Consider the following 12,285-nt stretch of genomic DNA (forward strand, 5'->3'; position numbering starts at 1 on the left):
GCGCAGGTTCATCGGGAGGTCAGCCGCAGCAGCAAGATAAATCTGCATCCTCTCGGAGCCACCAGCAGAGCTCGCTTTAGGCCAAGTTCACTGTCACTGCAGCAAAAAGGCAATAGTACGCGCACGTGAACAGATAGCAGCGTGCGTCTTCATGTGTATTTTGTGGATTAAAAAAGATGCGCAATAATGAACCCCAGGACATACTAGCACTTTTAGAACAGACAGCGCTACCAGATGAAAAAAAAAACTGTTTTCTCCAACAAACTCTTTTGGTTGCTCCGACTTAAATGAGTGATTTGCATATTTTATGGTTCTGCCGCTCCTGGGTTGGATCCATTTCTCTTTTCTGTGTTTGGAAACCTCACTAAAAGACGATCGCATCTTTTTGCTGGCATCTTATCAAATTTGTGAAAACGATCATTGTCGCACAAAGAGATGTACACGTTGTTAGAATCAACTTTTCTCATGTGGAGGAGAGGTGATGGTGGGGAGGAAGGGGAGGCATGGCAGACATCTCTCCGGGCTGGGGCTGATGAGAGCGAGATAGCAGCAGAAGAGGAGGAAAAATTGGGGTCAAAAGTTTACGCACTGAACAAGTCTCAGTCATCTGTTCACTCAGAGCCTGATGCCAGCTTTATAATAGGGATCTTGACTCTCCACACAAAAGGCAGAATAGCTTTGCATTACATATGTTGCACGGTGCACTCCAGGTGAACCCTGGAAGCGCGATGACCTCGCGTTTGGGACCGGGGGGGGGGCAACAAGATTGAGTGGCTTGCGTTTTATTAGGGAGGTTGATTGGTGAATTTCCTTTGAATAAATTGCATTTGATATGTTTAGGGACCAGGGCAAAATTTGCATTTTGAGGATTGATACTCTCGACCCTGTCAGAGTATTGGGAAGGCCCACAGCCCCCTAAATGAGCCCCCGGATCCCTTAAAAATCGTTTAGCCCCTTTCTTCCTGTTCAGCTCAATAGAAGCCTTTTAAAAAGAGGAATGTCCCAGATGTTTTGGTTATTTTAGAAAAAAATGTCAGAAGATATTTCTGCACAAACATATTTGATTCAGTAATACTATTTTTTTGTCTCATGAGGCCTTTTCCCTTTTGACAAACGAAAATAAATACATTTAAAAAAGTGAACCTTTAAAATTGGCTCTGGAAAAAATAAATATTGTCTTAAAATAAAAATGATAACAAGGGAGATGTTAAATATTGTCTTAAAATAAAAATGATAACAAGGAACATGTTAAATGTCAAACATTTGTAAAAATGAAATATACAAAAATGAAAGTTAAAACTTTTTTTATTACAATGCAAATTAGAATAAAACATAAATGGAAAAAATACAAACATACTGAAATGTTCCACATCACAATAACTATTACATTTTTTAAATCTTTTATTTGGGACAAAAAATGTTTATTTGTTTGTGATCCAGATTTTCCCAGTTTTTAAAAGCCTACAAAGTACAGAATTTACTGATGGGATTAAAATGTAATATTTTACATTTCAATGCACCTTTTTGTGTAAACATTTAACTCTTTGTAATAAGTTTGTAACACATCAAAGGCTGCATTCTGTTGCTTTGTTGGGCCTTAAGTGATAGTAAAATGTTCTGTCACACTTTAGTCATAAAACAAAGTATACTGATTTGGTAATCTATTACTTTATTTTTTATTAACCAAGATTTTTTGTCCTCCTTTGCTTCAAATTCTCTCATTAGTTTGATTGTGTTATTAAGTGTCCAAGCGCCTTAGCACTGTCAAAATCTGCTCTTTAAAGTATTCAATCTGCACAATAAGTCAATTTGGCGCACAGATTCGCATGTTTTGTTTGTAGGGTGCGCATGCAGTGGCAAAAAATCCCTTCCCGAGTGGTTATAAAGCTGTGTGAATCCCCCCCCCCCCCCCCCCGCTCGTTACCGGATATGCTGCTGCTGCTGCTGCTGCACATGAAGGCCTCGTAGAAGAAAATGCTAACAAAGAAAAAATATTTTTGTGTGTGTGTGATTCTGGTTCTGTCTTTTTGCTGCAGAACGTTAAAGGAGTGTTGAGAATAAAGACACGCATGGCAAAAAGTGTTGGACAAAATGTTTTATTATCAGTGTTAAGCAAAACAAAGTGTTTTCACAAAGCCGTGAAATGTGTTTTTTAGCCCCGGATCCTTGGTACAAATAGCCTTTCACAACTTCACGGAGACAGAGGACCTTGGGAGAACCATGTGCAATCTGTCATCGTCGTCACAGCACTTCTCTGATAATCTAAATTTACAGTAAACTGTCAGTATGATGTATATTGGTGCGCAAGACCTTCACTTCACAGAACATGCGCTGAAAGTGAATACCCTGCTCTGGTTGTTGCACTTTTCACCAGAATCCTATTGTAGTCTTTTTCTTCTTTCTCCCCACATCAGGGGCAAAATAGATTTTCAATTTTGCGGAAAATTGTAGAAATTGCGGCTGGCGTGGCTACCGTGTACATGCATCTGGACCAGCGTGAAATTAAATAAGTGTTCTGTTATTTTCGGCATGGCTTGGACTGACACGTGCAGCAGCTTTGGCACTTAAGCCCAGCATCGCCTTGCAGCTTGCAGAGGATAACAGGCTTTTATTTGAAGGGCTCTTCAGCAGTGATGCTTCCATTGCTTATCATGACAATAACTGACAAGAAGCTTTAATGAAGTTCTTTTTACATTGAATTTTAAATGGTTTGATCCACAAGTTAAAAGATCCTTAAAAATAGCACTAAATACAAGTCAAAGTATACATCAAGAAAAGCTCAGACTAAGAACAGATTGACAGCAGAGTGAGAATTTATACATCAGGTGTAGTTGTCTTACCAGACTTTTGGTTGACTCATAGCCTCTCAGGTGGTCTCTTCACCACACGGACGTAGTGATTCTGTTGCGGTAAGTGCGCCAGCTGCCATGTAGTGAGTTATAGGAGAGTCTGCAGCAGGGCGCTGACATCGCCAGAGAAAAAACTGCGACCTGATTCTTCTTGGCACTTCTCATCCCAGATTAACAAATTTGGAGATGGAGAAAAAAGCACAAAAGCTCAATATTTCTTCAGCAAATCTTTTTTTTGTTGTTGTCGTTTTTAGCATTTTTTTTCTCTCTTGTCTTCGCTTCAGTTTATGCTCAGATGGGTGGACTTTCTTGACACTTTTAAAATAAAATCCTCCAAGGACTATCCTTGTGCTCAGTGACCCCCCCGACAGAACCCCACCCCATCTTCCCCATGCAGAGTTAAAGAGAGCGCTTTCTAAACTGAAGTCCAAGGCCGGGGTGAACCCCCGGTCACTGCGTCTAACAGATATGAAAATGTCGCCTCTTTGGGGAAAAAAGGGAGGGCAAACGCCTTGTTGTTTAACAAAGACTGTCAATGAGTAAGATTAATCAGAAACAAAATGGAAACGGTGTCACTTTAGGGTCAGGCAGAAGTTATCTCTGTGTAGGGGAGCTAAGAGAATAGGGAGGGTGACCAGAAAAAATGGTGGGGGAGGGAGAAAAAAAAGAGAGAAAATAATGCTTTCTATATTTTCGTAAGTTTGGCCCCTTCGTTTTCTCCTTGCAGAGGCCTGGTTGGAGTGGGCAGCGTGGAAGCTGGTTTAGGAGTTGCTGCGTCCTCAAGAGGTGTGGAGACGGTGAAGAAAGCCCGGGACGTGATGGCAAACAACGACGAGCACGGTCAGAAACTTTGATTTTGCCTTTATGTTATAATACATCTAAAGAAATACAACTTAGTCTGATTTTTTTCTTTTGTTTTAAATATTTTTGTATGCACAAAAATGAGTTTTGAATTGCTATTATATATATATATATATATATATATATATATATATATATATATATATATATATATATATATATATATATATATATATATATATATATATATATATATATACAATTTATTTGTGCTTTTATTCATATTTCGTATCATATTGAAACGGGGGAAAAATCTTCATATTCTTTAAAATTAAACAAAAAACTCTTATGCTTGTAGAAATATGGAAGTTGCCCTGAAAAATGTCCTTGAAAATTTTTCACGATGCCTATTTTATTTAATTAAAATAATTTTGGTTTTATTCAGAACAAATATAAAAGTGTGCCAAATGTTTGACACGTGATACTGATAATTTTAGGTTGACATTAATGATTTTATTGAACAGTTATCCTCCAGAGGTTTATGCTTTTTCTTTTTCTCTATATTTGAAAAACGTGTTATCATGTTTCCTGAAGTTCGTATCTGTTTTAAGGTGATCTTTGAAACAGACTGCAGCTCTCATTTGTAGGAACTGACGTAGTTGATTGCCAGTGTTGCCAAAAGAAAGGTTTTAAGTGTGTGCAGAAAAAGAGTTGTTTTATGCTCAATTGTGCATCTTAAAAGATATATCGTGTTGGTGATTTAGGTTTGATGCACAATAAAGCTTTCCAGAGTGCAAGCATGGGTGAAAATAGACGCACGGGTTGCCAGCTCGGGCAGAGCCTGCACGCGCGCCTGGTTTGTTTTCTTTAGTGATTTGAATGGGTTTGTATTACAATTTTGATTGCTGTATTTGCTTTTGCCTTCCTGGTGGGTTCTCTGCTGGGATGCAACAGATTTCACAACAGCCGGCTTCGCCGTTTATCAGCAGCAGCGCATTGCTTTGTGCGCATCTTTCATTTTTTTTGCTGGGTTTGGCGTGCGTTCCTCCTCTGTGTTTCAGATGTGGCGGAAAGCCCCCGCCGCATAAGTTTTCAAGCAGAAACCAACTCAGCTGATGACTTTTGCTTTTTATACTGCGATTTAATAAAGAAAACATCAACGTGAGCCAGTCCGAGCGGTGCTGGTGGTACCAGTGCCATGCTTTCCATTGGTTCCTGTTTACATGATGCCCACAGGACAGCCGGTGATTGGTGGCTCCTCACACGTGACCAGGCAACTTTGTACATTTGACAGGGAGTAGGAGGGTTTTGTGGAGATCAGAAAAACGACAGCGCGATAAAAATTAGTATTGTTGCACTTCACAAATTAATGACCATGAGTTCCTACTTGATAAACTCCAACTATATCGAGCCTTCCTTTCCTCCATGCGACGAATATCAGCAGAGCGGATACATCCCCAACCATGGCGATTACTACGAGCGACCAAAAGATACGGGTTTCCCTCACCACGACGAGCAATCCTATCCGAGGTCAAACTACACAGAGACGGGTTACGATTACGGTAACGTCCCCACCGCCGGACTCGACGATTTTGGCGATGGGCACCACGCGCAGCAGCAGCCGCTTCCACAGAGCCACGGTCCGCGCCTCACCGCGGCGCCGGACAGTGGCGCAGGGACAAATGCCAGCAAAGACTGCAGCCTCGGCAGCGAGGTTTATCCCGGCGTGGCGAAGGGCAAGGAGCCGGTGGTCTATCCATGGATGAAAAAGGTTCATGTTAGCACCGGTGAGTTATCGCCACGATTTAATGGCAGAAACACAAGCACCGGAACACGCAGCCGCCTATTGAAGCAGCACCAACAGCAGTTCCTACAACAGCAATTTACGACTATCGAGCAGCAGGGTCGGTAATTAAGGACCCTCGTAAATTTTATTGCCTGTGTGCGTGTGTCGGGGCCATGCGCCTTTGTTGCTTTTTAATCCAAACTAGCCCCACCACTGGAGTAGAGCCAAACTGTGATATTCAGCCCTGCTGCTGTTATGTTAATCATGCCCAAGCTTGATCTGTCTGACTCGAAAGCTCGTTCTTTCGGCATCTTTGCATTAAAATCTTTATCTTTAAGTGAAACGAAAGCCTTCTTCAGAGAAAGGAGATGTTCAAATTTTCCAATAAAAGCCAGATATTTGTCTTATAGGTCTCTATCATGAAACTGTGGCGTTGAACGGTGAAAACCTGCATGTAACACCTGCTTGCTTGCCTGTGTATGGCTTCTTGTCTCCCCCTCTCCCAGTCAATGCCAGTTACAATGGAGGAGTACCCAAGAGGTCCCGCACTGCTTACACCCGCCAGCAGGCTCTGGAGCTTGAGAAAGAATTTCACTTCAACCGTTACCTGACCCGACGGAGGCGGGTGGAAATTGCGCATACAATGTGTCTATCCGAGCGCCAGGTCAAGATTTGGTTTCAGAACCGGAGGATGAAGTGGAAAAAGGAGCATAAGCTTCCAAACACCAAGATTCGCTCCTCCAGCTCGGCCTCGTCCTCAGCCTCCGGGCCCCAGCAGCAGCAGCAGATCAAAACAGGCCAACAGCTCGTCCCCACGCCGTGCACTGTGGGTCTATAGTGGACAGATGAACCCCCGAAAGGAGAAAAAAAATCCAAGACTGAGATGGCAAACAACACGGGTGGAGTTTGATGGACCGATCTTCAGTATTTTACACTCTTGGTGTTATCTTTGTCACCTTGCCTCTGCCATTGGGCCCATTTCACGTCTTTCGTACCCTTTCCCTACGGTCGTCCTCTTCATATAAGCTTAAAACACACATTTAATGGCCACCGTGGCAACTGAAGTGTTTATATATTTGTTTATAATGAAATAATTCAACGCACATTCAAATAGATCTGTAGATGTTTTATTGGGATGAGAGCAAAGTAAGTTTCAGCTAATTTCCAATGTTTTCTCAGATAATTTGTTTCTGTTTTTATATATTTTTAAATTACTTTTGCTCACAGAAAGTTCAAATATACTTGAAAGTTATTATAGCCAGATTTCTGCCTCAGAACCGAGCGGCTGAATTTAGAGGCAGAGCGGGCAGTGTAGTTTATGTGTTTGAATGGATTGGTTTACTGTTGAATGTAAGTGACTTTCACATCAAATGTACATAGACAAATCCTACCTAATGAAGGCACAATAAGGAAAGCGTTTCGTTCACTTCGTTGGTGTTGTGAGGTCCAGTTTCATTTGTGCTCGTGCGTCCTTTGTTGTGCTGTGTTCTAAAACTGTGAATACGTGTATGTGTCGTCTCAGTAAATGGCTGTTGCAATGTAGGCTTAGCGTATAGGTTTAACCCTGTTCTGATGAAATAAATACATGATCAAGGCTGACTGCTTTTGAATGTTTTTCTGCGCCAAAAGGTTTTCACCCGTGCGCAACAGCCTGCTTCAGAGCGCGCGTTTGGTAATGGTGTAATTGATTTTCAAAACACTAAGCAATTCCTTATAGTATTACTTATTAAAACAAATAAAAAATAAAACAAACAAACAAACAAAAAATCAGTGCATCGTGTGTTAAAATAGTAACACAAAATTGCGGGATTTAATGTGCCACCCAAAACAATATCATCTATGTATTTTAATGCTATTTTAATTAAATTGAATAAAGTTATTTTGTCACTTTTTAAGGTGTCTCAGGTTTAATTTTATGAACAGGAGCAGTAAGTCAGGTTTCACTGTAAACAGCACTCCTAAACGCCTTGTCATGCTGCTTTTAATTACTCACCTGTAACTCTAAATCCTAATTAGAGGAAACTGTTAATGAATATCATGCACGTTTTTGTGGATGAAGAAGGGACCTGGGTAAAATAAATGTGATCCAATGCTGGAGTGCGCTGCTGGCACGGGAATTAGACCAACCTCGAACTGCTAAATATCTGGCAACACATGATCTTCTCACTTTAATGTGACAAGAAGATTTTCTGCCAAACTTAGTGTGAGTGTTGGTCATACCTGCTTCATCCAAACAATAGAGAGTTCAGCCAGGGGACATGGCCGGCGCTGGCCAATCACCGGCTCGGAGCACTTCTTCTGACCCCTGACCTTTCGACACGCACAATGTTCAGATCATACATCAGCGGTCGAGACCTCCGTCAGCTTTTTCTTCACGTTTTAGATTTAACCAAAGACGACGTGGAAACAATAACTGTGCTTTGAGTGTGAAAGCGAGCCATGAATTTTCTCCAAGTTATTGTAGGAGACAGCCCTTGTGCCGATCATTATAGAGGCACCGCTGGAAGGCCTTGAAGAGAGGCCAGCCGTGCATGCGCAGGGCCATGCAGGGATGCACTAGTACGCATTCAAGTAGCTCTTATTTTTTATGCACGATGTGGGTTCATTAACACATAATAATACATTTAGTAAAGTTCCTGATAAATACTTTTCAGAGCATCTAATATTATAAAAGATAGAAGTACACTTCTCTAATCTCAAACTGAAGCTGATTGGCAACAATTTTGCGCAAAAGTTCAATTACAGATTTCAGGTCATTGGATTCATGAGTGGAGGTCACTTTCAGAGTGCTGAAATTTTAATTCGCCCGTCCACGTGACTCGTTGAATAATAAATGCTCCCCGAAGGATCAGAAATAGATCTGAAAATCTGACTTATTTTCATTTGAAGTGATGCTCTTCAGGCTGCGCAGTCAGATCTCCTCTGACAGAAGTCTGGATATGCAGCGCTTGTGAGTATTAGGTGAATTTTTCTTTATATCTTAACTTCATGTATTTGACAATGATATAATGTGACGTCTCTTTTCCGATTTCTAATATTTTCTTTCTTATTTGCATTTGTTCATGTAAATATGTTATTGAAATTTTAAATATTGAATATTAAAATGCGTTAATATTAATTCTAAATTAATTTACATCAGACGTGCTGTAAAATTTTACACCAAAACCATTTTATATAAATCAACATTTGCATGATTTAACTCTTGTTAAAACAATGTTGATAAAAATTACTTAATACCGTTTCACTGCTGTATGTGCTGGAAAAAGATGTTTTCTAATTGCGAAACAAACAAATCTACTCTTTCATTCAAAAGTTGCATTTGATTTTTAGCTAAATGCTTGTGTAAAGGGTTGTGGTAGAAACACACTGATACTGAACAATATTAGTTTATTTTTATTATTATTATTAGAATTTATTAAGGTAAATGGCAGACCCTTGTGCATTCAACATGTGTTTTCAAAATGGATTGCAGCACAAAAGTAAACATCACAGAATAAGGACACGACTCAACAATTGAAAAGGTCTTTATAGAACTTTGAAGAGCCTTATTCCCCTCACTGGCTAGTGAAGGTTAGTAAAAATTAGAGACAGGTCCACTCTGCTTGAGGCGTTGGATTTCGCATTAGCCTTGATGTTGGCCGGTGTAAACTTCGCAGAAGCCGTTATCTTCGAATGGAATTGGAAACCCAAGCCTGCTTGTTAAAGGGCTCCAAGTGTCAACAATGTGGGAAGCTACAGACCGCTGTCTGGCCAAGATCCAGAGCTATATTTGCTGATGCTGATAAGGAGTTCTGATTTGTGTAAATACTCTAAAGCATTGGTGTAATAGAGATTGAAAACATCTTTTATCATGTTTGAGTTTTATTTAAAAAAATATAGGTTTGCATAAATGAAAGAGAGCAGCAGATGCTTTGAGATTACTGCCCCCCTTCATTTTGAACCGCAGATAACCCTCTCAAACTGCGCGGGTCAGAGGAGAGTTCAGGTGCGGTGACGAAAAGCAATCTGGATTATCTTCCAGACGTGTAGAGAGTCTCCTAATCCTTTTGACGGCTTCACATCTGCACAAAAACCCACAGGCACAGACTCAAACCTATAAAGGTAAATAAAAAAGCCAAAGCCTTTCAGCTTTCCAAACCTCCCTCTGGATTACTTTAAGCCTATTTAGTTGATTGTGAATCAAGAATGCCTGCCTCTGCTCTTGGCGTTTAAAAAGTTTGCCACTCAAGTTGGAGTTCGGGAGGACAAAGGCTGACGCAGAAGAGCGATGCCGTCTCTGTCCGCCCCGAATGATTAATAGTCGTGCTGGGATTTTTCCACGCCCGCTGCTCGGTGTTGACGGAAAACAAGCGCCAAACGGTGCCGGGAGGAGAGAAGCTCTTCCGGGCAAGTGCTTTTTGGCAAAGCGTGGAGTGCAAGAAGCAAAATATTCTCAATGGCACACGTGGGCCCTTTTCAGAAATTAGATTTTTAGAAACGGACTCTGACAAACTTAAAAACACCCCACTATCAATCTCTAATAGGTGAGTTCTTGTTGGTCTTATGGGGATTCGTGCTCTGATCAGACTTTTTGCTCCCACGAACACGACTTTTACCCCTCTGCTGACTGACAGACACCTCTCCCGATCAAGACGCACACCCTCTTTGTGCGTGACAGGTAATCGTCCTCCCTTTCCATTTTTATTTATGATTATATTTTCTTTCCAAACGGCAGATTCATGCACAGGAGTTACAGCGAGGAAGGGGGGCGACATTGAGTAGTTTTGTGCAGCCAAATCCAGAGAGGAGAAAGGAGATGAGCTTTCCAGTGTAGTGATTATGCCGCCCTTAAATGGTGTTGTGTAAGGACAGCTTTCTACATTTAACACGCTGCGATTTGTTAGGCTGCTGTGCAAACACTCCGTGCCTCGCTGTGGGCTGCACTCAAACTTCGCTGTAATTCAGCAGGATTGGGTCTTCCAGCCGCTAACAGGCGTCAAATATATTGCGCTCTAAAACTGTCAGAACAGCGTTTTCCTTTGAAAGGGCGGCACGTGGAAAAGCTGCTTCCCAGCGAGAGGCTTGCATCTCTGCCAGATCCATCGCAGTGTCACACAGTCCCCTTTTTTCCCCTCCTCCCTACAAACTGATCCGTTTCTCCTCGGGGGCAATGACTGCCTCCATTAATGATTCACGGACTCAAATAAAAGGGATTTAAGTTGACGTTGCGTCACGTGAGCAGGGCGCATAATACTGCGCGATGTTATGGCAGTGGGAAGAAAACCGGAGCCCTGGTCTGGCCATACGATGCAGATTATATGCTGGTTACCCCCACTTTCTGTGAGGGGAGACCCGACTTTGTAGTTTGCCCACCAAGGGAAGGAAAAAAGATAGAAAAAATAAAAGCGAGGAGGAGTGCAAAAGAGAACAACCTGGGTTTGTGGATGTATACTGCTGTCAGGGACGGATATGTTTTTCCACGCGGACAGAGTCGGAGCCCAAGCTATGGGAGGATGGATTTTATTTTGAGGTATTTCCGCCGATTGTTCGTTACTGTCGTGAGTTATTGCTGCACGAGACGTGGGCTAGTTACGTAAAAAGGGGGTTCGTGTTCTGTTCATGGCGTACGTCGCAAATATTCATAAATAAATGTGTGTTTGGGATTAAAAAATAAAAAAAGCTAAATAGATTTAAACAATATGCGCGCATTTTACGCACGTCCCATTGCAGATAAGGTTATCAGAACCTTTATGTTGCAACAAACCTCGAATTCACGCTATATAAACATTACACGCCAGTAAACACATCGTTGTTTTCAGTGGATTTACAAGAAAAAGCACCACTCCCTGCTTTTAAATGTCCGTCTGACATTAGGAACATTTGGATAAACAGGCCTGTGATAGTAGTGTAAATATTGCAGCCACTTCCCTGCTTCTAAAAAAACACCCAAACAGAGCCGGCGGCGCCCCAAGGTTCAACCTGTCCTATAAAACAAAACACATTGCGCTTTACACGCACTTGTGTCTGCACCTAAATGATACATCAAGAGGAGTCCCGCGAAAAGCAAGGGGAAAGCGGCGAGGTTGTGTCGCTTCGCCGGGGAAACGAGGATATAATGGAAGACGGAGTGCCATCCAAGACCGCGCGGCCGCGCTGAGGTCACGGCGCTTCTGCTTGATTTATGGGCGCAGGGACTTGGGGGAGATGGTGAGCGAGAGCTAATGACTATTCGATCCGTTCGTGAACATGCTCACCGTTCGGCAAACAAACAACAAGCCCCTTTTCTTTTATTTCTTTTAAAAAACAAAATTACTCGTTTATCCTACTGGGATATTAATTATGTTTATATCGTTTCATAATCTAAATGGTTTGGTTTGATTTATGCTAAATATTAATGTATTCATCCTAGCCCTTGTGTGTTTTGAGATCTTAAAAAATTTGATTTGCATTAGTGCCTGTTTTAGACATTTTACGCACAGAAGAATAAAATCGTATCTTCTCGGTTTTCTAAAAAGATTTGCCGTTCTTCATATACATTTTCATTATATCTGAATTAAAAAAGTTGTGATCTTAAACTTCAGGACCAAAAATGCGTGAATCATATATCACATATATAAAAAAAAAACGATATCCAAAAAAAAAGAAAAGTCTAGAAAGCAGGAATGAAAATATTCTGTCTTTGTTGCAGAAATCCAGCCCAGTAAACTCAGGCTAACTCTCGGTCTCGGAAACACCCTGAGCTGCCTTCGGTAAGTCCATATATCTTTATTGATTTGTGTTATGAATGCTTGATGGTGATATCCTTATTCAATTTCAAATAAGTAGCACAAACGCCCACCAAAGCGCTCGCAGGGCCGGAGAAACAGCCTA

The 12,285-nt window shown here is 41.4% G+C and overlaps 2 protein-coding genes across 18 annotated transcripts in view; both read left to right on the forward strand.

Annotated features, from left to right (window-relative positions):
- Window positions 1–12,285, forward strand: part of hoxa3a (homeobox A3a) — a 32,437-nt gene that overhangs the window by 7,531 nt on the left and 12,621 nt on the right. For 5 of the 17 annotated variants that reach the window (XM_023959823.2, XM_078954914.1, XM_011480874.4 and 2 more), the window contains exons 2-3: window positions 3,577–3,689; window positions 12,104–12,164. In XM_023959823.2, coding sequence (XP_023815591.1) covers window positions 3,577–3,689; window positions 12,104–12,164 — 174 coding nt within the window. Of the gene's footprint in view, window positions 1–3,576; window positions 3,690–8,324; window positions 8,387–9,838; window positions 10,094–10,527; window positions 11,623–12,062; window positions 12,165–12,285 lie in introns of those variants that run through there. The other 12 variants (XM_078954917.1, XM_078954924.1, XM_078954920.1 and 9 more) reach the window with 10 other exon arrangements.
- Window positions 4,874–7,035, forward strand: hoxa4a (homeobox A4a). Its single transcript, XM_011480868.4, has 2 exons — window positions 4,874–5,437; window positions 5,943–7,035. The coding sequence occupies exons 1-2, from the start codon at window positions 5,020–5,022 to the stop codon at window positions 6,272–6,274; spliced, it is 750 nt and encodes a 249-aa protein (XP_011479170.1). The 5' UTR covers window positions 4,874–5,019; the 3' UTR covers window positions 6,275–7,035.

Source organism: Oryzias latipes, chromosome 11, assembly GCF_053564925.1.
Source record: "Oryzias latipes strain Hd-rR chromosome 11, Olatipes_Hd-rR_3.1".
Classification (NCBI taxonomy): Eukaryota; Metazoa; Chordata; class Actinopteri; order Beloniformes; family Adrianichthyidae; genus Oryzias; species Oryzias latipes.

Bases quoted from the DNA above. Each gene is read 5' to 3' on its own strand.
- hoxa4a (XM_011480868.4), top strand. From the start codon at position 5,020: ATGACCATGAGTTCCTACTTGATAAACTCCAACTATATCGAGCCTTCC. The intron at 5,438-5,942 runs GTGAGTTATCGC...CCCCTCTCCCAG, and splicing joins AAAGGTTCATGTTAGCACCG to TCAATGCCAGTTACAATGGA.